The 25365-nt window shown below is 40.3% G+C and overlaps 2 protein-coding genes across 3 annotated transcripts in view; one reads left to right on the forward strand and one right to left on the reverse strand.

Moving 5' to 3' along the window:
- The first annotated feature begins 8680 nt into the window (after positions 1–8680).
- The window catches only part of hs3st2 (heparan sulfate (glucosamine) 3-O-sulfotransferase 2), a 39765-nt gene continuing 23080 nt past the window's right edge, over positions 8681–25365 (forward strand). Inside the window, exon 1 of the mRNA XM_026164498.1 lies at positions 8681–9643. Within this exon, the coding sequence (XP_026020283.1) occupies positions 9135–9643 (509 nt within the window). The 5' untranslated portion in view covers positions 8681–9134. The remainder of the gene's footprint in view (positions 9644–25365) is intronic.
- LOC113020478 (uncharacterized) lies at positions 11562–18690 on the reverse strand. 2 transcript variants are annotated; one of them, XM_026164496.1, is made up of 2 exons: positions 18227–18242; positions 11562–18152 (listed from the first exon to the last, which is right to left on the reverse strand). In XM_026164496.1, exon 2 carries the CDS (start codon positions 17948–17950, stop codon positions 12302–12304), a length of 5649 nt encoding a protein of 1882 aa, XP_026020281.1. In that variant the 5' UTR covers positions 17951–18152; positions 18227–18242; the 3' UTR covers positions 11562–12301. The 2 variants fall into 2 exon arrangements, with proteins under 2 accessions (XP_026020281.1, XP_026020282.1); XM_026164497.1 differs by having other exon boundaries at positions 16108–16165; positions 16552–18690.

The following is a 25365-nucleotide window of genomic DNA, read 5'->3' on the forward strand; positions in this document are numbered from 1 at the left end:
AGACTGTCCAAGACGGGGCTCGAACCGGCAACCTTCCAATTACAAGGCAAACTCCCAACTCTTGAGCCACGATCACCCCAGATAATTAAGGAGCTGAGGGCCCAATAAGCTGTGCATTCTAACAAGATACCAGGTAGGAAAAAATAATGTGGAATACAATTGCAGAAAAACAGCAATGATCCACCATCTACAGAAAACATCAGCTGACAAAGTGGACCTCAAATAAGGCTGAAGGAAAAAAAGGGACCACAAGACCAACTTTATGTTTTTTTTTCCTCTTCTGTTTTTTTTAGATGGAAGGGTTTTCAAATTGTTTCTGGTCAATCACCAATTTAGGAATTATCTCATCTCTGCTCTTCACAGGCCTACATATCAAACAACTTCTCTGCAACGTAGCCAAACCCCTTTGAGTTTCTACAAAGTATGGGTTTCTTTCATGCCATTAAAAAGTAGCAATTTTCTTTCTTATGGCCAAATTGAAGGTTTGAAAAATAGCTTGTGGGCCATAGCAAGAAAGAAAACATTAAACATGTAAAAGGTTTTAGCAAAACACAAACTTGAGGAATGGGCAGCAATATGGAAAGGGCTTTCGTGACTGAGGATGGGGAATGAAAATAATAATGAGTGAATGATTAAAAAAAATAGTCTGCTCAGTCTTTCAGCAGAGAGGGAGAAGTTTAGAGTTGGAGGAATATTCCCCCAAGTGTTATTACTGTCATGTAACAGTCTGCTTATTACAGGAAAATCAAAAAGGTCAGCAGGGACATTGAAGTCAGAGAGTTTTTACCACATTTAATGATGAAAGCCCTGCAAAAATTCTTGATAGTCATGCACATGTGCTTTCAGTCCATCTTTGTCCAACTACTAGTAGAATTTCTGGATGTCAGCCACCTCCTCTATCTGCCAGTGGTACATACCACACAGGGGCCTGTCCTTCCATAACGGTTCCTCCTCTTGCTCCGCTTTCTTGGGTCTCTGCTGCCTGAGGTATTCACTGAGCACACGGTAGGTTGTGGCCATCTTTCTAATCTACTCATGGATGTTCGTTGTCTCATCCTGGACTGTATACTAAACAGAAGGAAAGAGGGCGGGGACTAGTGAGTGTCAGTACCACAGTCTCAGGGTGCTGGATTTGGGGTGAAACCCTCCATGCATGGCCAGGAGCTTCCTCATCTTGATGTCAGTGGCTTCTATCTCCTCCTTTAGCCAACTTATTATCCCAACAGGGTACCTGATCACGGGCAGGGCGTAGGTGTTAACAGCCTGGATCTTGTTCTTACTGTTCATCTGACTTCTCAGGACTTGCCTGACCCTTTGCAGGTTATTGGTGGTTGCAGCTTTCCTAGTGGCCTCATGGTTCCCATTTGCCTAAGGGATTCCCAGATACTTGAAGCTGTTCTTGATGTCTGCAATGTTGCCTTCTGGTAGATGGATCCCCTCAGCTCTGACTACCTTCCCTCTCGTTGTTACCGTCTGACTACACTTCTCAAACAGGAATGACATTCCAGTGTCCTTGCTGTAGATCCTGGTGGCTTGGATCAGTGATTCAGAGTCTTGTTTACTCTTGGCATACAGCTTGATGTCATCCATGTAGCAGAGGTGGCTGAAAATTGCTTCATCCTGTAGTAGTCGGTATCTGTAGCCAGTCTTGTTAATGATCTCACTGAGGGGGTTCAGGCCTACATATCAACTGATCTATCCATCTGTATGTGTGTATGTGTGGGTTTTTTGCTGTTAAATATGCATGTAGCATGTGATCATATTCCTAATTTTTGCTCTGTATGTTCATGTAGAGACTGTTTGAGTGGGAAATGTAGAAACGCTTCATATAATATTCTAATCATGCAGCCATTTCAGCGTGTGTGTAAATTAAACAATCTACAGTTTTGCTCGGAGCACAATATGAGCCAATTAAACATTCTCATCTCCGCTGGACATGAAATTCTGCTGGACTTCCCAACCAATATTTGTCATTGTTAATTCTCTCCTCAGGTGGAACAGCTAAAACCGAAATGTAGGGTCTTAAGAAATAACATCTAAAGCATTCATTCTTAACTTTGCAGAACCAATGTTTTAATTTAAAAAAAAAGGTACAATGACTTTACTGGATAGTAAAGTTGTGCAACAAAAACTTCTCTTAACCAAGCAATAGCAGCCAGTTAATTTTCACAGAAAGTGGTCTGTGTCATTATCGGACTTTCTCACTGTTCCCCCAGTTTGATTCTGTTCTGTGATACAACGGCCCAGTGAAAGACAGTTCTCATTTTGTCTGGATTCAGAATTGCTGAGCCCCAGAATAACAGAGGGGATTAGGTACTCCCCATTTGTGTGTTTTTCACAGGATGCTGGTCATCCAGAATAAAGAGGCTGTGATGCAATCAGAGAATACAAATCTGAGAGATACTGAAAGGACATCGAAATCCTCTTCACAGCCATCAATTGACTCTTGTCGCATTTAGGTAACAGAAACAGGAGTGTAGCCTCCTCTGCACAGTGATCAATCATTCAGCAAAGCTACCCTTTGTCTCTGTCATTGAGACACAAATAAAGTGCACAAAATCCATCAGCCATGTGGTCTGTCTAAATCAATAAGCAACTGTGTTCAGAAGTGCTTGCAGCAAAGCGACTGCTTCATATTTAACCACACCGATGTCCTTCTTTGGAGGCAGCTGTCCGTCAGACAGCTGCTACATCAAACTGGAGTGGTCGGTGCTAGAAAATGATGCAGATACACTTGATCAAAAGCATGACTGAGTAGCTTCTCCATAACCCAAACAACTTTATGAACTGACAAATGGTTAAGAAAAGAAGCGATGGCAAGATTTCCATTTCTAAAAAAGTCAGTGTTGGAAACTATTCCCCAGTGCAATTAAAAAGAGCATCGACTGCTTAGAATCAGTGTCTCTTACTTTATCAAATAAATTTGTATCAGATTTCTGCAGTGTTAAAGATAAAAGAAATCTGATTTTTCTTTTTTTTTTTTTGTTGCTAAATTTGTAACTAATTGGAATTTCAGGATTCCTCTCGACAGTTAAGAGTCTTTTTCACCTGCTAGGGGGTAAAATCTGTGGGTGTTAACTTCACTCTGCATGCAAGAGGATCAAAAATGTTTGCTGCATCTAGGAAAATTGCTGAGTACTGTCAAAACAAACGGTGTGATAATTAGAAGATTTTGTCAAATATTGAGATTCTCAGCAGACAGCGGAGAAGGTGGCATTTCTAAACTATGTCCCCCGTTCGGGAAGAAACAAAAGAAAGCGGTGCATCAGAATAGTTTGGATTTAAACAACGTGGGCAAAATGTCAGCAGCAATTAACAGACACCGCAGCTGACAAAGAGAGAGGTAACCTGCTGTTCAACGGCCTTTAGTCGATGCTTGGCTTTTGTTCTTGTTGTCTTTTCTTGATAAATCCATGGCAAATTCAGAGGAAGAAGAACTTTTAGGAAAAAAAAACAGGAGTTGTTATAATCATGGTTATAGTGGCAATAGAAACTGGTTTGAACTGCAGATACAAGGAATACACGTTTAAAAACAAGTTACCAAAACTCAATTATGAGAAAGCTGAAAAGTGATGATTTTGCTTCCAGAAGTTCAGCACATAACAGGTTTCATAGTCAAGGCGTCTTTATTGCAAAAGCTTTTGGGTGGCTATTGGAGAAAAAAAGAAGACTTTCCCCCCTAATTATTAAACAAAACACATAGCTTCTTCTACCCTCTGCATTTTAATACAATATGTTTATTAGGCAGTGCATGTGCATAGTGCTCAGACTCATGCACGAGATAACATGGTCTGCACTTGTACACCCAGCAGTCTAGTAGAAGTGACACAATTTAATTACATATCTTTAGAGGTTCAAGTCAGTCAGGAAATTTTATGTTGTTAATCACACACACACACACACACACACACACACACACACACACACACACACACACACACACACACACACACACACACACACACACACACACCTCCCTTTTTGCCCAGCACAGAAAGAGCTCCAGCACATTTGTTAATTAAGTAATGAATATAAAACTATTAATACATTCAATAGACCATTAAATGACCACCAGTTGGTAATTCAAGCGTAATTCTCTGACCTTAAAACACCAACATGTAGATAATTAAACTACATATACAATCCTCCGAAAGGACCACAAAAAAACCCCATAGAGTGCCACTAAATTTATTAAGCATCTTTAAATGAATTTTGATGGCACCATAATGGTGGTAGAAAAGGCTAATTGGGGTAGAAATGCCTTAGTTAAATTGTACAGGCGGCAGAAAAAGAAAGGTCTTAGCTAAAATAGAAGGAAGAAGCAAACTGTCGCTTCTTCCAGTCTTATCACACCAATGATTTACAGCAGCTCGCACTTGCATCACTGCCAGAACATTATGATGAGGGTTGTTCGGTAGTTATATAATAACATGTTATGGATTCAGTGAGAGGGAAAAAAAGAAGACAGAGAGAAATGCATCTTTGTTTTTAATGTTTGAAACATTAGCGCAGTCGAAGTGACACAAGACATTGCTGTAACTGCTCGGGTTCTGCAAACTCTTCTTTATTTGTCAAAATATCTTCTCTTAATACTTTTGGCTGCTCCCTTATTTCCCCAAGGGGTAACTACAGTAGATGGATCAGTATGTTTGAATTTTTTTTACACTGGATACCCTTCCTGATGCAACCTTCCTATTTCTCTGAGATTGGGACTAGCCCGAGAAGTGCGCTAGCTTGTGGCCCCCTGAGTCTGGATCTGTCTCCTCCCACTCTCAAACAGGAGATTTTTTTATGTATAAGGAGAATGTGTTAACCACTACACCATGGAGTCACAAACTTTTCTTTTTCTTTTTCTTTTTTTTTGTGAAGATATTAAGTAAAGACTCTTGATCTGGAGTGGGGACTGCTGGGTGAGAGTTAACCAGAAATAAACATGGCATATTTTGCTGTATAACCTGAGGTCTGAAATCCATCATCACTGTCATTGTCACCCCCACCCCTAAGGGAACAACAGCTATTGTCCTTACACCACTGTTTTGTTTTGTTTTTTCAGTTTATCTACAAACCTGCAGTCTACAGGAAGCCACATAATTTGCCACATAATGTCAGGTTTTCACATAGAGTGGGTGGAATAACTTAATGCTGTCAAGTCCTGATATCACACAGATACTTCTGATCCTATAATCTCTGAAAAGCAAGAAACTAAATGAAGAAGTGAGACATCCTGATATCCCTGGCATTATAGAATGATGGAAAGAAGAAAGGGAAGGTGTTTCATTACCACAGGGTGCTCTTGGCAAGGTTGCTTATTCTCAGTGGTTTATATCAACTTTTAAAAAAGAAGATTATTTGAATCCCCTGGAATAGTATTCTCTGTTTGAAACAGAAGTTTCACCCAGGATCCAGCTGGCAGTTTAGCAGAAATGGTATAGCAGCAAAGAGATACTATTTGAGGTTAATTGGGCCATAGTGGCAAGTGGTCAACTCAGATTAATTCAACAGGGAAATAGTGTGTTACTTTTGCTCTGCTGCAGGATCAGTATGAGCAAAACTAGGCACAGCATGAAAGTCAGCATGCTGCCCTGCAAATGTCATTTTCTGAAATCTGTGTAACAAAGTATCAGATATTGTAGAAACTTGTATTTAGAAGCAATCTGTGGGATACGAGCACATATCAGGCAACAGCTTTATAATATTCTGCTTCATTACTCAATGGGATTGCAGTTATGTGATCAGAAAACAAAAAAATAACCATCATGATTTCTAAAGTGTTGTGTTGTTTTACATAGCCCTGTAAATAAATGTGTTTGTGTCTGTTTTTATTTCCTGTTATGGATCTGTGTATGGTTATATATCATGAGCATTATTGGAAAACTCTATTATATCAGTTTATACTCCACTGTCGGAGATAAACAGGAGCTCAAGTGTTATGTAAAGATCCTTTTAATACCTTATGTCTGTGTAAGTGTGAGAAGGAGGTTTCCTAAAGAAGGTGTGTATTTATTTGCGTTTGTGGAGTGAAGTTGAAGCTTTACCTGCATTGAGTAAAAAGTCAATAGTGTTTCAAAATTGAAGCATGAATATATTTAAATTTTTTCCTCCTTTTGCTCTTGAATTTTAATTCCAAGTACACATTCAAAGCAGCTACAAGTATGAATGTCCTTGCATACTAGAGCCATTCTTTCATGTTTTATTTTTGAGTGACAGTAACTGAACTGTTTTTGACTCAGTCTGTCAATTTTGTTCTTTAGTTATTAGTGTCTCTATAGAAGTGATGCATATGTTTGGTGAAGACAAACATGAAAGACTGGTCCGGTCAAACATTCAGGTATGTGTCAGGAGTTAGGAATTTACAGGGGGAAAAAAATGTAAACTTCTATCTTACTGCCTGTTTTCCAAGAACAACATTAACTATTTTTCCGTATTTGAGCTGAAATCAGAAAGACAAATGTGGAAAAAAGGCAAAAGCAAATGCATTTCTGAGTTGCAAATGTTTTGGAGCTGGTTACATCCCTGGACACCATCCAACATCAGCTTCAGGTGAACTGATTCTGTCTGGTAAGCAGCACAGGGGGGCTGACAGATTATTTCATTAAAACTGTTCAGCTGCAGTAGAAGTAAAAACTTGCCACTTGTTTGTTTCCAAAAACACAGCAAAGCAGCATGGTGGAAAACCCCAAGGAGCCCTGAATGCAGTCTGTTTATAAAACAGCACTGAGTCTGCTGTGTGTCAATATTTCCAAAATGTATGTGGATGTTTTCTGAATTAATTAATAAGCAAGTTGTTCAAAATCTCTGCAAAAATCTCTGAATGGGCAACAGGTGCACTGGAAGAAAAGCTCCAAAGAACAAATATAATTCCAACACACTCTCTCACTTACCGCTGATACGTGTATTTAAAAAGGTACCGTACAAAGACCGTGTCCATATATTCACACACACCCAATCAAGCCATACTGGTTGATTAATACATTTATACACCATTAATCAGACGAAAACATCAGTTTAACAATGCTAATCATAAATACACATAGCCTTTTTTCTGCATAGGTCAAAGGTAGCAACAAACAATATAAACCCAATGGCAATCCCACATTGACTAAATCTATTAGCTGTAAGCAATGTGAGCAGGAGGTATATTCAACCACTTTGTGTTTTAATTAATAAAAACTGGCTGTTTTTCTGTGCAACATGATCCCTATTTGCATATTTATTTTAAATTAAAGCAGCAAGTTAATGATTAAGTAAGGGAAAATATACTATATGCACATATAGATACTAAATGTGACCTTTTAGTTCTGTGTGCAGTTTAAGAGTTAGAAAATGCATATACTCAATATTAAGCTTCTGCCTCATTCTGTTTATGAGGAATTTCACCTTCACCTCCATGCACCTAGCTGCTATTTAGTTTTATGTATTACGGTTTGAGTACACTTTTATCATTAAAATCCTTTATAAAACTAACTTTTTCACTTTCGTGCTTCACTCTTTTGTAGACTCTGTGCCTTGAAGCAGCAGCTCTATGTTGCTACATAACTCAGCTCTGAATATCTCCCCTTCCAACCATTTCACGCCCTTTCTGTTGCTTAGACTGTGCTTCAGAGGACACCGATACAACACACAGCTGCTACAAATGGATCCCAAACTTCATGAAAAAGGCAGGGATGCATCTGCACAAGGCTGGAGACGCAAACAGAATAGTAATATATTACATTGATATTTTTGCTTTAGAAATCTATCCACTCCTACATATTTAAACAAACTTTGACCATGACACTGAAAGAGACAAATATCTTTGCATTCCACCCCACATCCAGTTTTTTATTGTAGCGACACTGAGGAAACGTGATCTAATGTTCAGGTGTGCGTACAAAAAACACTCGACATGTAGAGAATTCCACTCAACCTTGATTAGTCATTTTGCTTAAAATAGAAGTTAAATTTGTAACGCACAACAGGAAACTTACTTTATGGCTTTAGAAGCAGCTGAGAACAGCTTTAAAGTCAAAGTGCTGGCTCTAAGAGATCTGAGCCACCATACACATTAATTCGGGCCCAGAATAGATTAAGTTTCAGTTTATTTGGTTCATTTTTGGGTAACAAGAAAATTGCTACAGCTTGTTTGTCATCCAGATCTGGCAAATGGAAGGGGGCTATGGCTGCATTATTCCACACAGTATGTGGTGTGTGCTGCCTAGGATGGGGTGGTGAAAAGAAAGAGCACAAAAATATAACCCAGATTTAAGCAGCACACAAAATAATTTCATGAAATTAACTTTGTGAGTCACCATGGCTGCAACAAGTCTTTCCCACCCATCTTCATCACTTTTTAATTTCCTCTAACTCTTTTTTCCTCGCCTAAATGTTCCACATATTATATAAAATATTTTTCGCAAGTTGCTTAGTGTCAAACTTTTAGGGCAGATTTGCAAGATATTATGAAGCTACACGTCATCATGGGCTCAAGTTTCAATAGGCTCAACCACAGTTTACCTTTTGCACGCACTTATAATGAAACCCACGTTGAAATGTTCCCCTGCCTGAAATATTTGGGATGTTCCTTTAAAAGATAAACGTATATAGAATTATGATCTTGTGCATGACGTCAGAGGGTTGATTAAATATTTATACCTGGTAGTCTAAGTGCATATATCTTCACAACTTCATTATGAAAGGGAGAGGCATCACAATCCCCACGAAGGCAAGCAGAACGCTCGCGCTACAAAGAGTTTCAGAGACACCGAGGACGCCTTGGACTTTTTCTTCTCTCACACAATTGACACAAGAGAAAAAGAGAAGGAGGGTAATGATGGGCGTCGAATTCCTTCGGTATACGTTTCGAGACAGTGCCATCAGTAATTGATCCAAATGACTCTCTTCAAACTACTTAAGAACAAGTTGTTTAAAGGAGTGACCCATTTTTTCTCTCTCTGCTGTGATCATATTCGGCTGAGCAGCCTATGAAAAGAAATAACACGACTTGTGCGCAGCTGATGCCTCCAAGAAACCACCCCTATCCTCATATGCCAGCCTGTCTGACTTTGGAACCCACATTACTACCGGACTCCGACCGCAGACCAACAGAGGAGGCAAGCTCCATGGAAAATCATGCAGGACTTTGAACCCATGGAGACATGGCACATAGGTTCCTTTCATCTGCGAACAGATTCAGCGCCAGATTCGCCTTCATATTCACCGTGTCACTGTCTTGCACCTATTTATGCTATAATATCATTTTTTGTCGCGGCACAATCATGACAAATCAGGGCTACGAGGGGAAACGGTGTCCGCCAGGCAAGAACGCAGGAGGGAAGAAACTTCTTGGAAAATTGGACCACTGCGCTTTGCTGAAAGCCAGGTCCACACTGGATGAGTCTGCTGCCCAGCGAGGAGCAAGCGATCTCCGCGAACAAAGTAAAGCCCCCTCTTCTGACAGTCACTGGACTGACGCGAAGTTGAAAAACATGAGTGTTGCGCAAAAATATGGGAACAAGAAGCTGCCCAACGCGCTAATAGTCGGTGTAAAGAAAGGAGGAACCAGGGCGGTGTTGGAGTTCATCCGGATACATCCAGATGTGCGCGCACTTGGAACAGAGCCGCACTTTTTCGACAGAAACTATGACAGAGGATTAGATTGGTACAGGTGAGAAAAACGAAGCAAACACTGAAAACTAATTGTTCTTTCACTAAGATAAGCACGTTTACATTGTTGTCATCGATATGGCTAAATATCGCACATCTTTCATTTTGTCTTTATGACTTGGTTTATGATACGGGAGCTCTTCCAGGTCCATTAAAGTGGATTTCTGGAAAGCAAAATTGCGTAATTAAAGCACTTATCATTTACTCTCTGTTAAATAAGCTAAAATTTATTTGAATGAGCTTAGTTGATGGGACTACAACACACACAAACACATACACATGTTGGGTATTACAAACACAGCTTCTAAGGACATACACTGGCTCTACTTTTTTACAAGGTGTAATGTTGTGTTTTTTCAGCCATGCACATGTTAGCTGTCACAGCTCCATGGTGCTGAGCAGACAGCGCCATGAGGCTGATGTAGACTGATGCAGTTCACACACATACACACACATCACAGTCAACACCACAGTTGACAAAGGCAGCCCGCAGCTCCTTTCAAACAGGCTGCACCAGAGCACAGAATGTTCTTGCATTGGCAGGTGAAAGGACCCACAAGCGCAACAAGCCCAGGGCTCATCTCTGCCTACAGGTGTGTTGTGTTCACTAGATTCCCATCTGCATGGCCTTTTATAAGTCTGACACGACACCTTTCTGACTTGTTTTTAACCCACAGAGCATTTCCAAATCTTAAACTCTAAGAAACAAATTGATTATATAGCAGAAAGTAAAAAGTATCCTCAAAACCAAAAGCACACTAATTGCCATGAAAGCGTGAAGTCTGCAAGTGTTTCCCCAAAACAGCTTGATGGTTGTTGTCTCACATCACATCACACTGTTGAAGCTCATCTTCCCAAAAACGTACCTACTATGGCATCAGCACTGTGCATGCCATTGCTTGCAAAACAGGGAGGAAGTCTGTTCTCAGGCTGCACTGCAGGAATGAACACCACGGACTGCAGCAAATTATCATGTATATGAGTATCTGTCCATCACGGCTCAGTTCATGTTTTCTCAGATGTCTTCAGACATGCAGTTTGAGACATTTTTTGGCTTTTAGCAGCAAGATTAAAGCACATTCAGAAAATCTGCATGCTAAAGTTTTGGACAATAAAATCTCTTGTTTAACTTGAATTTGAGCTGCTAAAAGCTGTAAGATTGATTGATTGGCAGCTAATTCTTAAAATAACTCATGTTAACATCTTTTAACTTGAAATTTTCACATCTCTGGAATTAACTTGTAATTTTAATGCTACTACAACTACTATTACTACTACACCAACATTTTTATTTTTTATTTTTTACAGTACATCCAATTTACTATTAGGTCATCATTTCACACCAGATTTTTTTCCCTTCCTAAAATTAAAGTTGTGTATAAAGTTGCAAAATAAAAAAATATAGCCCTTACCAAAAATGATTTTTGATGAAAATATTCATCATCTGTGGATTCCACATAGAATATGTTGGAACTCCATATTTATAATACATGTGTTTTTCTTGAATACTGTATGAACAAATTGTACTGATGCAAACATAAGAGAACCGCCAACACACACATATACACACACACACACCTACACACACACACACACACACACACGCGCGCACAATGATGGCCTAAAGACTTCTAATACAATGGAATTATCACAAAAGCAGATTCCTACTGATGCAAAGAGAACTGAAAATCCTTTTCATCCCAATCTAGTGAACCAGAGGCTAATATTAAAAAACTTATCACAGAAAGACATAAAAGGTAACACAGAAACCCCCAGCAATGTTAAAATAGTAAAACTTTAATTTTTAACAATATTTTCACGTTACTAAAGACTTTACCACTTTTTGAGATTGATCTTATTTTTGCTTTCATTTGTTATGAACCTTATATTGTGACTTAATTGTGTTTGCATGCTCAATAAGGAACTTAATTTTGAAACAGTGGGGTCGAACTTTCTAACCAGTTTCTTTATGGACATGGAGTCTTTATTGTTATGTGTTTTGCAAATCAAATTGATTTAGAAACAATGCATTCACAAACAAAGGAGCAAAATCTTGGAAGCAGTTAAACAGCATGAGGTGATAAGATGGCAAAACACTTCAGCAAGCACCCAGTAAACTTTCAGAAAGGCCCAGAGGATTGCATCTTTTCATTGCTGAAACTTGTTTTGAAGGGAGGAAGGTTCAGGGCTGAAGCAATCAGCGTCATGGGCTCATCCGGTTAGAATAAGAAAAGCAGCCATCTAATGCAGAATTATTTTCAGGGTACTCCTTTTATTCTCAAATAAATAAGGCAAAAAAGGAAGGAAACAAAGACACACATGGACTGCCAATGCTGAAAGAAAACAGAGATTCAAGTTACTCATTACCTTAACATTACATAAAATAAAAACCCAAACAGAACCTCACCTCAGCTGCCGCCCCGTGTGGAAGTGCGGAAAGAGTGAGCCAAAAGTGAATGCAGTCCTTATATACTGTGTGACATATAATGTGTGACAGGTGAGTGCAATCAAGGACAAGCACCACACCCAATCAAAGGTGAGAGAACTAAACAAGGTGCATCTGGTGAAGTGAGTGGGTGTGCTGGGATGTGCTAAAAGGTGGGTCTCTACAACAGCCGCCCCCATATTTCTAGTGAGAAATATGTTGATATGATCAGGATCAGTCTTCGTTAGGAAGCGAGGGCAGGGGGATCAGACAGGAGACAGGGCGGATATAGGTTTTATCCTGTACTAAGACCTCCACAGTTCTGATGTGGTCATCTGGGCTTTTCAGCAAGCGCGTCACTCTTCCTACAGGCCAAAGGGCTCGTGGAAGGTGTGAATCCATAATCATGACGACAGAGTTCAATGTGAGATCTGGTTTTCCCTTCTGCCATTTGGGTCTTCTTTGGAGGGATGGTAGATAGTCTCTTATGAAGTGTCGCCAGAAGTGATCTGCCAATATTTGTGCATGTCGCCATCGTCGTCGGCCTAGGAGGTCAGAATCAGAATAGGATACCAGGGGGAGTGATGAATCATGACGGCCCATAAGGAGAAGGTTTGGGGTTACGGGGTCAATGTCCGCAATGTCTGAGGATACATAGCCTAGGGGTTTTGAGTTAAGAATGCCTTCAATCTCAATTAGGACTGTTCTTAAGACCTCTTCAGTGACCATCTGTGCACCAATGGTTCTCTTCAGAGCATTCTTCACAGAACGTATCTCCCTCTCCCAGGCTCCACCGAAATGGGGTGCATGCGAGGGATTGAATTTGAAATGGATTCTTTTAGTCATCAGGACCGGCTGTAGAGTCGGAGCAAGGTTGTTAAAAGCTGCCCGTAGTTCCTTATCTCCTCCTTTGAAGTTAGTTCCTTGATCACATATAATTTCCAGGGGTGTTCCTCGTCGAGAAATGAATCGTTGGAGGGCCATGAGGAAGGAGTCTGTATCCATACTGTTTAGGAGGTCAAGATGTATACACCGAGTGGTGAGACATTTGAATATTATTCCCCACCTTTTCTCCGATCTGCGGCCTGTCTTGACCTTGTATGGTCCAAAGCAGTCTATTCCAGTGGAGTAGAAAGGTGGTTTGAATAACCTAAGACGAGCAGCAGGCAAGTCTGACATTTTTGGAATGATGGGCTGTGCTCTCCATTTCTGACATGCGACGCAGCTATACCGATGCCTGCGTACGGCTTCCCTTCCTCTGAGAATCCAGAATTTCCGACGTAGTTCAGCAAAAAGTCTTTCTGAACCAGCATGATGCAGTTTGTCATCATAATTTTGTATGATCAGTTTGGTCACTGGATGAGCAGGATCAAGTACTATAGGGTGAATGACATTCAATTCCAAGTCTGGGCTTTGCCGTAGTCGGCCTCCAACATGGATAAGTCCAGAATTCCTGCACAACACTGGTGACAAACACAATAGACGGCTGTCAGATGAGAGGGGTTTGTCTGACTGTAAACGGGCTAAATCTTCACCGAAACTGTCCAGTTGTGCCTGACGAAGGATTTCTTGTTCTGCTGTTTGATAATCAGCTGCAGAAGGAATGTTACCCTTTTGGTTGGAGAGTGAATGAGCCGTGAAATCCAATAGCTCTTGATACGTCCTGAAGCTGGGTGTGTATGTATGGGAGGGTATACTGACAATACCAAAAAAGTAGGATTTCTTTAACTCAGTCTGATCATCATCAGGATGGAGATCTGTACCTGTAGGCCAGTTATTTGGAGGTTCATGCAGAAACGAGGGACCCTCAGTCCACCTGTTTGGGCTAAGGAACTCTTTCAGGGATTTACCTCTCATAACATCATCAGCAGGATTTGTGGCTGAATTGATGTATCTCCAGTCTTGACTGTTTGTGAGGTTTTGAATTTCTGAGACTCTGGCTCCTACGAATACCTTGAAACGGCAGGAATCTGACTGAAGCCAGTGAAGTACAGTTGTCGAGTCAGACCAAAGGGTGGTAGTCCTGACTGGTAAGGTGAGTTCTGTTTGTATGAGCTCACTGAGGCGTGCGCCTAGTAGGGCTGCGCATAGCTCCAGTCTGGGTATTGTTAAATGCCGTTTAGGAGCAACACGTGAGCGAGCTAACAAGAAACTCAGTTCTATATGGCCTTCAAGATCATCTGATCTCAAATACGCGACAGCACCATATGCTCGCTCTGAAGCGTCACAGAAGATATGAATGTCTCGAACTGTGGTAGAAACATCCATTTCCTTAGAAGTATAGCAACGTGGGATGGCAATTTGTGGGAGATAACAAAGTTCTTCTTCCCAGGACTTCCATGCCTCTAAGAGGTCGTGTGGAAGGGAAGGGTCGTCCCAATCTCTCTCTTTTCTCCATAGCTCTTGCACCAAGGTTTTGGCGCGTGTTGTGAATGGGAGTAAGTAGCCTAATGGGTCATACAGACGAGCAAGTACTGCATAGATACGACGCATTGTGGTGGGGTGTGAGGCTAAAGTTCTGTATTTATAGGCAAACAAATCAGTCTCACAATTCCACAATAATCCTAATGTGCGTTCATGTGGGCCAGATGGCTTGTCTTCAGTCAGGCAAAGTTCATTACTTGCCGTTCTTACCTCAGATGGTAGATGGCTAATCACAACAGGATTATTGCTGGCCCACTGGCGAAGGTCGAAGCCTCCTTCTGATAGATGGTTTCTTAATTTGTCTAGGAGTGTTCGAGCTAACTCTGCTGATGGAAAACTCTGCAAGCAGTTATCAACATAGAAACACTGCATTACTGAAGACTGCACATCTTTGTCAGATTGATATTCCTTCACATGTTTCTGCAGTGCATAGATTGCACAACAAGGGCTGCAGGTCGTGCCAAAGGGGAGTACCTGCCACTCATACACTGAAGGGGGAGCTGCTTTGTTCATGTCACGCCACAGGAATCGGAGGAGTGGTTTATCAGGAGGCAGAAGACGGACTTGGTGAAACATGCCTTTGATGTCGCCACTTATTGCTACTGAATGTTGCCTAAAACGCAACAAAACACCAAGAAGTGTTGGGCCTAGGATTGGTCCTGGCAATAGGTACTTATTGAGACACTGACCTTGAAATGTGAAAGAGCAGTCAAAGACTATGCGATCTTTATTGTTGTGACTTGTCATATGATGAGGGATATACCAGGTTTCTTTGCTATTGTGCATCTCCTCTGGGCTAAGTTTGACTATATAGCCTGCTTGCTCCAATTTCAAAATCTGATCCTTGTAAGACATGGCTTTGCCAGGATCTTTAGCTAACCGAGCCTCAGTGTTGCGGAGTCTAGACATGACTACATTTGGAGGGACATTCAAAGGAGGAAAGTTTGCCATCCGAAGAAGAGGAGTGGCGTAGCGATTAACACCATTGATCTCAACCCTTTCTGTGGCCTGTTCAAGGAGTTCCAGTGCCAGTTGATCTTGCTTAGATCGGATCACAGATTTCTCACTGTATTCAGGTAAAGTGTCTAGTTGCCATAGCTTCTCAACATGATAACGCAGTACATCTGCAGATGAACTGAGAGATGTGAACAAACATTGCACGTGCTCTGTACTGCTCTGGGGATGAAAATCTGTGATCGGGCCTTGAAGTGTCCATCCTAATTGGGTTTTAACTCCTGCAGGAGACCCATATGGTCCCTGTCTCAATGGAGCAGTAGGCGTGATGAGGTGAGTATGATCTGAGCCTATGAGCAGGAGTGGCACTGCTTTATTAATAATGGGTAATGGGATACCTTGAAGATGCTTGTATCTCCGTTGGAGAGATGATACAGGGTAGGTGTGGTCTGAAAGTGCTAGGTGATTTGCAGTGAAGGCATTAGTAATTGTGTAGGTTTTCTCTGGGTGTGCGATGGGTGAGATTTTGAAACTTACGGAAGAACCTTGAATAGTTTCAACTTCTTGACGGACCGTTCCAAGTGATAATCTCTCTGCTTCCCCAGTTAGGTTGAGATGCTGTGCAGCTGATGTCAGAAGAATGGTACGCTGGGAGCCATCGTCAAGTACTGCATATGTTTCAAGGGTTCTTTTGCCATTTCGCAGGAGCACTTTCACGACCTTTAAAAGGACACTAGGACAATCACTAGGTCTATCAAAGTATAGCGTCCTCACTACAGGATGAGTGTCAGTTTTAGATCTCTTATTTACATCGCATAGGATCTGGAGATGTAGTCCCATACAGGTGGCACATGCTTTCTTCAGGTCACACTTTGCGGCCTGATGATTCCTAGCACAACGCCAACACCATTTGTTTACTTTTATCCAGTTTGTTTTCTCATCCTTTGTCTTCTGAATAAACCCAGGACACTTACTAATGTGATGTTCTGGTGAGCAGCAATATGCACATGTAGCCTTAGTTGTCATGATCGGCTGTGTTGCATGTACAGAATCATCAGATGTATTTGCTTCATGTAATATTGTTGTAAGTGGAGAAGCGTACTTACGGGCAGGTCGTGTCTGGTTGAAAGATGGAACAGGACTGGCCTTCTTTGGTTGACACCTGCATTCCATTTGCAACCAAGATGAGAACAAAGGCAAGGTATACGTCATTTCTCCCTGTTCCCTGTAAACATGCCGTTTGAAGCGACTGAAATGCTCTGCAGGCAACTTCACTAACAAGCGATCGACATGGGAGCCACAGTCTAGTTCCGCACGTCCTTGTTCTCCCATAGTGCTAAGCAACCCAACTAAAGCCTGTACTCGAAGAGCAAAATTATCAAGGCTCTGACCATCACCTGCTCTGATAGGAGGCAGTTCCAGTATATTCTTTAGCTCTTTCAATGCCAGCTGTCTTGGTTGCCCATAACGCTCATCAAGGGCTTTGATGGCTTGAGTGTATGGGTCAGGAGCGTAGGAAAAGGCAAGAGCTAATCGTTTAGCTTGGTCTACTTTGAGGTGATCAAGAAGGACATGATATTTGAAGTGCTCTGTCTCATGAGGATCAAGAAGGTTTGTAAGGGCCATCCGTAACATCCTGTATTGCATTTCGTCTTCTCTACTAAGGTCTGGAAATGAAGGACCTTCAAGCTTATATACATGTGTTCTCGTGCTAGAGGAGTGACCCGAGCTAGCAGTACCAGATATCAAAGGTTTCTGTTCATATGAGGTATTGGATGTAGCTGGTTGCTGCTCTAGAGGAGGGCAATGCTTGTGGTCAGATATGCGAATGAGAGGTTGAACAGGGTCTTCAGCTAAAGGAACAGCAGGTTGAACGCATGAGATCTGCTCGGGATCCTGCCGTGATAAGGCCAGGAAATCAAAGGGAGTCTCCTCTTCTGTAGCAAGGACTGGTCTAGGCAAACCAGTTGAAGGGATAGCAGCATCTAGTATTGTTGAATTAGGTAAAGGAGGGCTGGCAGCTGTAACTAAGCCAGACTGACGGCTAATCTGCGGGGGCTGGATTGGTGATTGACAGGTTGCTGTATCAGTTACTGGGAGCTGCTCAGGTTGTTGATGTGTTTGAAGACTGGCTCGTAAACTGCATACAGAAGCTTTGATTCCATCTGATGAGACTGTGCGAATGGAAGATCTGGAGCTACAAGAATGGGAAGGAGATGATTGAATCATAAATTGCTTAATCTCCCTCATGGTCGTTAGGAGTTCCCTCATGACCTCATCTTGGGTGGTGGGTAAAGGAACAAGGGATGTCTCTGGTGGTCTTTCTGACTCTCCGACAGGATCCTGCAGCCCATGTGTGTCTTTATCACTGTGCTGGCATTCAGTTTGGCTCTCTGTCTCACATGTAGCTCTTCTAGCTCCAGGGTACTGAACTTCATACTGTTGCAGGTAGGCAGGAGGTCTACTATCACGACTGGATTTTCTAGATGGCTGCTGTGTATCCATGATGCTAATACCTCTCCGGCTCGGAGGACCATGTTTTGAAGGGAGGAAGGTTCAGGGCTGAAGCAATCAGCGTCATGGGCTCATCCGGTTAGAATAAGAAAAGCAGCCATCTAATGCAGAATTATTTTCAGGGTACTCCTTTTATTCTCAAATAAATAAGGCAAAAAAGGAAGGAAACAAAGACACACATGGACTGCCAATGCTGAAAGAAAACAGAGATTCAAGTTACTCATTACCTTAACATTACATAAAATAAAAACCCAAACAGAACCTCACCTCAGCTGCCGCCCCGTGTGGAAGTGTGGAAAGAGTGAGCCAAAAGTGAATGCAGTCCTTATATACTGTGTGACATATAATGTGTGACAGGTGAGTGCAATCAAGGACAAGCACCACACCCAATCAAAGGTGAGAGAACTAAACAAGGTGCATCTGGTGAAGTGAGTGGGTGTGCTGGGATGTGCTAAAAGGTGGGTCTCTACAACAAAACTGGTGGCTAATTTATGAAAACACTTGCACACAACACAGTGTAGACATAATGCAACTGAGCCAGTCGCACATAGTATATTCATACACAGACCTTACAATAACGAGCATCCACACAGCAACAACAACAATACAATTACAGAAGAACCAAACATCTGAATTTCAATACAAAACAATGACGCTTCTGACCCTCTGCTAGTCCATTGCTTACTACAGCAACCTCCCATTGTCTAAATATGGCATTTAATACAGCTTAATGATACACAACAGTAACTGTTCACATCATTAGTACGCAAACTGCCATACTAGAAGTTCTGCTTCTGAGTCACTGAGTCACTCCAAATTTACACATAAATAAACCGAGGTCTCTCAGTGATATGAAGCACTTGTAGAAAAATTACAAAGCTAAAATGTTGCACACTTGTGGCAAACTGACAGTTCATATACACGAGATAACAACTTAATTAATTGAAACTTTGTGTCCAAGGTACTGTTTAAGGCTAAAACAATTATTATTCAACTGGATTTTACTGAGTTACTGAGGGATGTTCATTGTGTAAGACTGGCCCTCGGTGATTATGTGTCACAATGTTTAGGTTTTTGGCAGCACATCAAATTTCATTTAATTGTGTCATTTCTCTCCAAAGGCAAAGAAGATAATGCATTTATATAGGCTGTATGCATTTTCCTTGAAAAGAACAGAGCGCTCTCCAGTAACACAACGTATCAACTGGCATATTTGTTTATCACTGTGTGTCAAAAACAGCTGTTTTTTTTTAATTATAGTAAACAATACATTATAATTAATTTGTAATTATCATAAACAATAAAACAATCTGGTCCCAACTAATCAAAATGTTACACCAGACGTTCACAACATCTAGCAAAATTTTGCAAGGGATCACAGGTTGTACTGAGTCATCGTATCTCCGGCTTTAGCCAGGACGTTAAACAAAATAAACTCTGCACAAGTTTAAACTGACTTTTGTTCGTTAAGCAATAAATACAATACAAAACATCTGCGTGTTTAATACCTGCAATGATTAATTCAACAAGCAAACTAATTTGCAATAATAAAAAAACTGAGGTGAGATGTAATTAAATATCCATAAAATAAAATTTTAAGAGTAGTGTTTATAAATCCACAGTAATAATAAAAGCACTCAAATTCAGAGTAGACAATGAGACAAACTGAAAATGCCACAGCTTGTGGTATCCCCTTTATTCAAGAGCAAGCTGCCCACTCTAGCCTATCCAAGTGAATATTAATAAGTCATTGCAGTTTAATTTAAATATATATTAATATATTGGACAGTTTTATTGAATAGATCATACCTCATTTGATTTTTTTATAATAAAAATATATATAATAATAATAATCAGTTGCTTTAATAAGTAGCTCAATTCTTATAGTCATGAATTAGTTTGGGATTTTGCAATTTGGTGAAAATTATTTTAAAAATACATTTTATGATGTCATTCTTGGCGTTAGGACATTTCACAGCCATTTTCACTGTTTGCTTAGAAATCAAATGATTCACTCAAAAAATATTAAATTTTGATGAAAAAAATTTAAGTGTCAGACATGTTTGAAATGAAAAGCGAAAATAAACCATCATTAATATTTGAGAAGTTGTAAATGAACATATTTTACCCACATTAGTCATGTGGCTCTCCATTGCTAATTTAAAGTAAAGGATTTTGAAAGCTATTGCTTGACTTTCCATTACAAATGTTCTCTATTTGGGCAAGAGTACTGAGCCACGTATACGTTACACCAGTGTTTCCCAATCACTGTGTGCTGCAAGAAATGATCAGGTGTGCCGTGGAAGATTATCTGCTTCCACCTGATTAGTACTCTAAGCAATTGGCGTGAGTAACGGGCAGAATGATTACTTTCTCTTCCACTGGAGGGCAGTACAACTACCTGCTCTAATTAAATGGGTTACCAACTGCCAGTAAAACAGAAGAAGATGAAGAAGAAATTACACGCTGTGAGATGCAACAGGCAATAGATTAGTATTTGAAAAGAAAAAGTAGTCAATCTGACCTGGGTCCTGGAGAAAATTCCGACCCAGATGAAGGCCCTAGCATGAGTAGTGGTCAGAAGAAAGGAAAAAAGGGTATACTGGGGACAAGCTGAACCAGTTCCACTATACCAGATATGCAGGTAAAAATTATGCTTTTTGTTTGGTGGTGTGCCGTGTGATTTTTCTAACGTGAAAGATGTGCCGTTGGTTACACCCACACACTGTACATGGTCTGCCAATGAGTTGCTGTGGTTCCTAAACACTTCCACTTTGCAGTAACGCTGCTTACAGTTGATTGTAGACTAGCTAAAAAGGGAAGACAAAGTGACTTGTAATCATGACTCCCTATTATGGTACTCAAATTCACTGATCTCCTTAGAACCACCACTCTATTTTTTGTTGTATTTACTTATTTATGTATTTATTTTTACAAATGTTTACAAAGGCAGACTGCAGAACTTGTTGAATGTTTTTATCTGTGGCAAATAGGACTGAAAAACACCTGAATTTAAAGATTAAGAAATACAGATACAGCCATTCAAAATAGCCAGAGGTCAGCTGGCAGCTAGGAGTCACCCCTCCTTCCCTTGGGAGGGATCTACATTTCACTATATGTCATTTCTCTTTCTTAAACGTTGACTTGAATCGTTCGCTATAGATGATTTTCTCAGTATTATTGTATGGTTTTTACCTTCTATAAGAAAGTGCATTGAAGCCACTGTTCTGATTTGGTGATGTATATAAAAAAACTAAATTGAATTTCACATTATTTTGATAGCTTTCGTTGTAACCCACCCAATAATACAAAAAGTTATGTTTTGAAATAATAAGTTTTATTAAATAATAAAACTTTCCAGTCAGTTTGCCTATTTATACATTTTATACTGCAAACCACTAAAACTATTTCCTGGAAAATGAAATACAGAAAAATATTATTCTTGCATACAAGCTTCCTCGTAGATCCCAAGCCAGATGTGGAGGTCATTTCTGAGACTGGTAAACTTAATTTTCCATTTAGCTTATTGTTTGCTGGGTTATTACTTTTTCAGACCTCTGTTATGATTAGGAGCATTTTTTTCTGTTAGGTTGCAAATGATTATTTTGATGTATTCTTTCTTTTTTCTTTTAAGGTTTCTTAAAACCTTAAATTGTACAAAAGTCTTCAGTGACCCATAATTTCTCTATATTTTGCATATAGAGAGGAGCGACTTTCACCTAGTTTCTTTTTTACTTGCTCTCCAGACTTTATGAATGTATTTCAAAGCTGTTCTTTGGACAGTTCCTACTTTATAAGTCATTTTCAGTCCTGTACCTTAGAGGGTGGTGTCTTTCCAAGCTCTACTTTTACTTGCAACCACAAAAATGAAAGTGTATTAGACCAGTGTTAACTTGACATATGTGTGTGGGTGTGTAACTCTTGTCAGCTATTTGGACTTTGGGGTTTTGTGGGAGCTGTCTTTGGAATTGTGGGACAACACTGACCAAACAGAAGCGACCTCATGGTGCATTCCTGTTTGCTTGTCTGCAGAAGGCTCTTATTCACATCATTAACAGGTGAAATGAAGCTCAGCAGATGAAATGAGAAACGCAAAAATCCCTCATTTGAGCTTGTAATAAAATTCAAATTCAAAATACAAAGAAGATCATTGTTTTCATAACAGTCATAATACTTTCTGTCAAAGATTCCTGGAATACCATTTACATGTGTTAAAATCAGGGGTTGGAGAGCTGTTTGAATGTAATGTGTGATGAAGGAATCCACTGAGATGCTAATGACAGTCTGTGCTCTCTTACCTGTGTGTAAAAGTTAGTTTTGGCCTTAAAATTCACTCAGTGATTTATCAGAGATGTGCAGAACTTGGAAGGCGAGTTAACAACAAAAACAGGCGGTTAAGATAACACAATCCACTCTTTAAGACAAACTGTTAATAATATAATAATATTCTCTGGGGGCAGAGAGCGCTGTTTGCTTAGTCGCTCATTAAGACCAGGTTGATCGCTAATAACTGTTATTGCTCTCCTACCTTTCAGCACATGAAGATTTCACTTAAAACTAACTAGCTAAAAAAATAATTAATGACTGCAGGTTGGACACTTATTGGCAGGACATGTACCCATTGTCGCATTTGGAGTGTCTCTTTCACAGCGCAAAATGTTTGGAGTAGAGTATTAAACTAAATCACCAAAGTGATATGTTAAGAAACAGACAACTTGACTATGCAGGCAGGACTGTGACCACTAATGTGGGACTCGTAAGCAGAGTGCCAGAGTTTTGTGGTTCTCTCCTACAGCAGCATTTCACTGACCTTATTAATCTATCGAAATGTTTAGAACAAAGCGCCACATCTTTCTGCCAGAAATACACACATGTGCTACATATTATTGCGCAAGTAGTGCTCGTGTAGCAAGCCTGTAAATGAATGTGCCTCAGTTTTTCCAGAATACTGCTTAGGGGCGTTACTACTCATGTCGTCCTCGTCATTACAGTCAGGTTTCCCATTATGGTCAGGTTTCCATCATGGTCCTGTCAGGGACCGTAATGTACCTGTACCTGTACCTGACCGTAATGTAACATGATAGCATCACACAGTTGCGGTTGGACTCATCTATGATGTGAGTAGGGCTGCCACAAACGATTATTTTGATAGTCGACTAGTCACCGATTATTTTTGCGATTAGTCGACTAATCAGATCATCATCCATTGGACGTAAAACGTACAGCTTATTGCACCAGCAGCATCTGATCTTATATAACTATCATTAGCTTACAGCTTTAAGTGTTTAAGGTCTGTGCTAACTAAAAATAAAGACAAGATGATAGTTTATTAAATTTTAATGAAATTTGCAGATTGTTTCGGTGAAGTTTAATAAACTCCTTGCTATCTAAAATATAACAGGACACCGGAGTAAATTCTCGAGCATCTCACACTTCTGATAATCAGCTGTCTGCTTGACAGTTTTAGCTGTGCAAAAACTATAACTTTAATCTCAGCCAAACTGATTCACTCAGGAACAAATAAAATACTGAAAAAAGCCAAACAATAACATTTTTAAGTTATCTAAGTGACTCATATATCATGTTTAACCTGAGTAACAAAAGACGGCGGTGAGTTTGAAAACGATTTGCTGGGAGTCCGGTGCTCTCACGGCGCTAGTGAGCCTAGCCCCCGGCTAGCTATCGAGCTAGTGGGTAACAGACGTCTCCGAAAACGTCGGAGCGCTTTTGAAAATATGTGGTGTCTTGATAAACTGAGCAGATATTTGAGGTTTACACAGCTACATTCTCGCCTGAAAATATGTTAAACGTTTATTTTATGACCCAGAAAGAATAATAAGAGTAACATTAAAACTAACTAGCTGCCGCCATTGTTGGAAACTGAGCTGGGCTGCGCTATGAATTCTGGGACACAGCTTCTTCTTCTTCGGGGTTTAACGGCAGCTGGCATCCTTGTACATGCAGTGCTGCCATCTTCTGTTTCAGTCCGTTATTACACTCTTAAATCCTGCTACTCATTCCTGCGTCTTTTGTGATCTTACAAAGCTTCAAACGACGCGTCGACTATTAAATCAGTCGTCGACGATTTTGATAGTCGACGTAATCGTGACTAGTCGACTAATCGTGGCAGCCCTAGATGTGAGTAATCCGTTCTGCCATATCCTAAAAGATCTCAACCAAGTATTGATCTGGTGATCTGGAGTGCTGTGAACTCACTGCCATGTTAAAGAAACCGGTTTGAGATGATTTGAGCTTTGTGACAAAGATGCTTCTGGTAGCAGTCATCAGAAGATAAATACACGGTAATCATGAACTGATGGACATGCTCAGCAACAACACTGAGGTATGCTGTGGCGTTTAAACCACTTATTTTTTTAATACCAAATAAAAACAAAAAACTTGGTTTGATATTGGTACAGATCAGCTGTTATGTGTTGAGTGTTATCCTTCCTTCCAAAGGTTGCAGCAGAAATTGACACTAATCAGACGGGGCAACATTTTTCCTTTTATTTTCCAGTTTTGGTGAGCCAGTGCAAATTTTAGTCTCAGTTTCCTGTTTTTTGGTGTGATCCCCATCTTCATAACATTGTTCTAACAAGTGGCTATTTGATTTATTGTCGCCATCCTCTCAGCCTAAAGTAATCTGGCCAGGCTCTGACCTTTGGCATCAACAAGTTATTTTCACCCAGATAACTGCTGCTTACTAGATATTTTCTGTTTTTCAGACCAGTCTCTGTAAACCCTAGAGATCGTTGTATGAGAAAAATCCCAGTAGATCATTTTCTGAAATACTCAGCCCATCTGGCATCAACAACTCTGCCATGTTCAAAGTCACTTGAACCTTTCTTCCAAATTCTGATTCTTGGTTTGAATTTCAGTTGGTAATTTTGACGATGTCTACATGTCTAAAGACGTTGAGTTGCTGCTTTTAATTGGATGATTAGCTATTTGCATTAATAAGCAGTTGTACAAATTAGCAAAGAGGTGTACCTAGTAAAATAGCCAGTACATGTATATGTAAAAATGCCTTTAAAATTGGGAACATCCTTTTTTGAAGATGCTTCAAAAGAAAATCATAGCTCGTTTTCTTTTGTTTCTTCTATTTACATTCATTCTCAGCAGTTTATAACTGAGAAACAGTCAAAAACATAGAACATGTGAGACGAAATTAACTCCCCTAAGTTTCAGTAGAGTGGCCAGTTGTTTTGCACAGTCTGTCTTGTTACATTAAGCGTGTGACAGACCATTTAGGCTCAGAAGAAAAATGGTTCAGTGTTCATTACTGTGCTTCCTGAACAGAACACACACATGGCCTCATTTATTTTGTGTGAGGGTACTCGCATAACCATACAGGACCTGATGAAACAGACATTTCTCATAATAAGCTGTCTTTATTGTAGCGCAGC

Source organism: Astatotilapia calliptera, chromosome 4 (genome assembly GCF_900246225.1).
Source record: "Astatotilapia calliptera chromosome 4, fAstCal1.2, whole genome shotgun sequence".
Classification (NCBI taxonomy): domain Eukaryota; kingdom Metazoa; phylum Chordata; class Actinopteri; order Cichliformes; family Cichlidae; genus Astatotilapia; species Astatotilapia calliptera.

Bases quoted from the DNA above. Each gene is read 5' to 3' on its own strand.
- LOC113020478 (XM_026164496.1), bottom strand. From the start codon at position 17,950: ATGGATACACAGCAGCCATCTAGAAAATCCAGTCGTGATAGTAGACCT.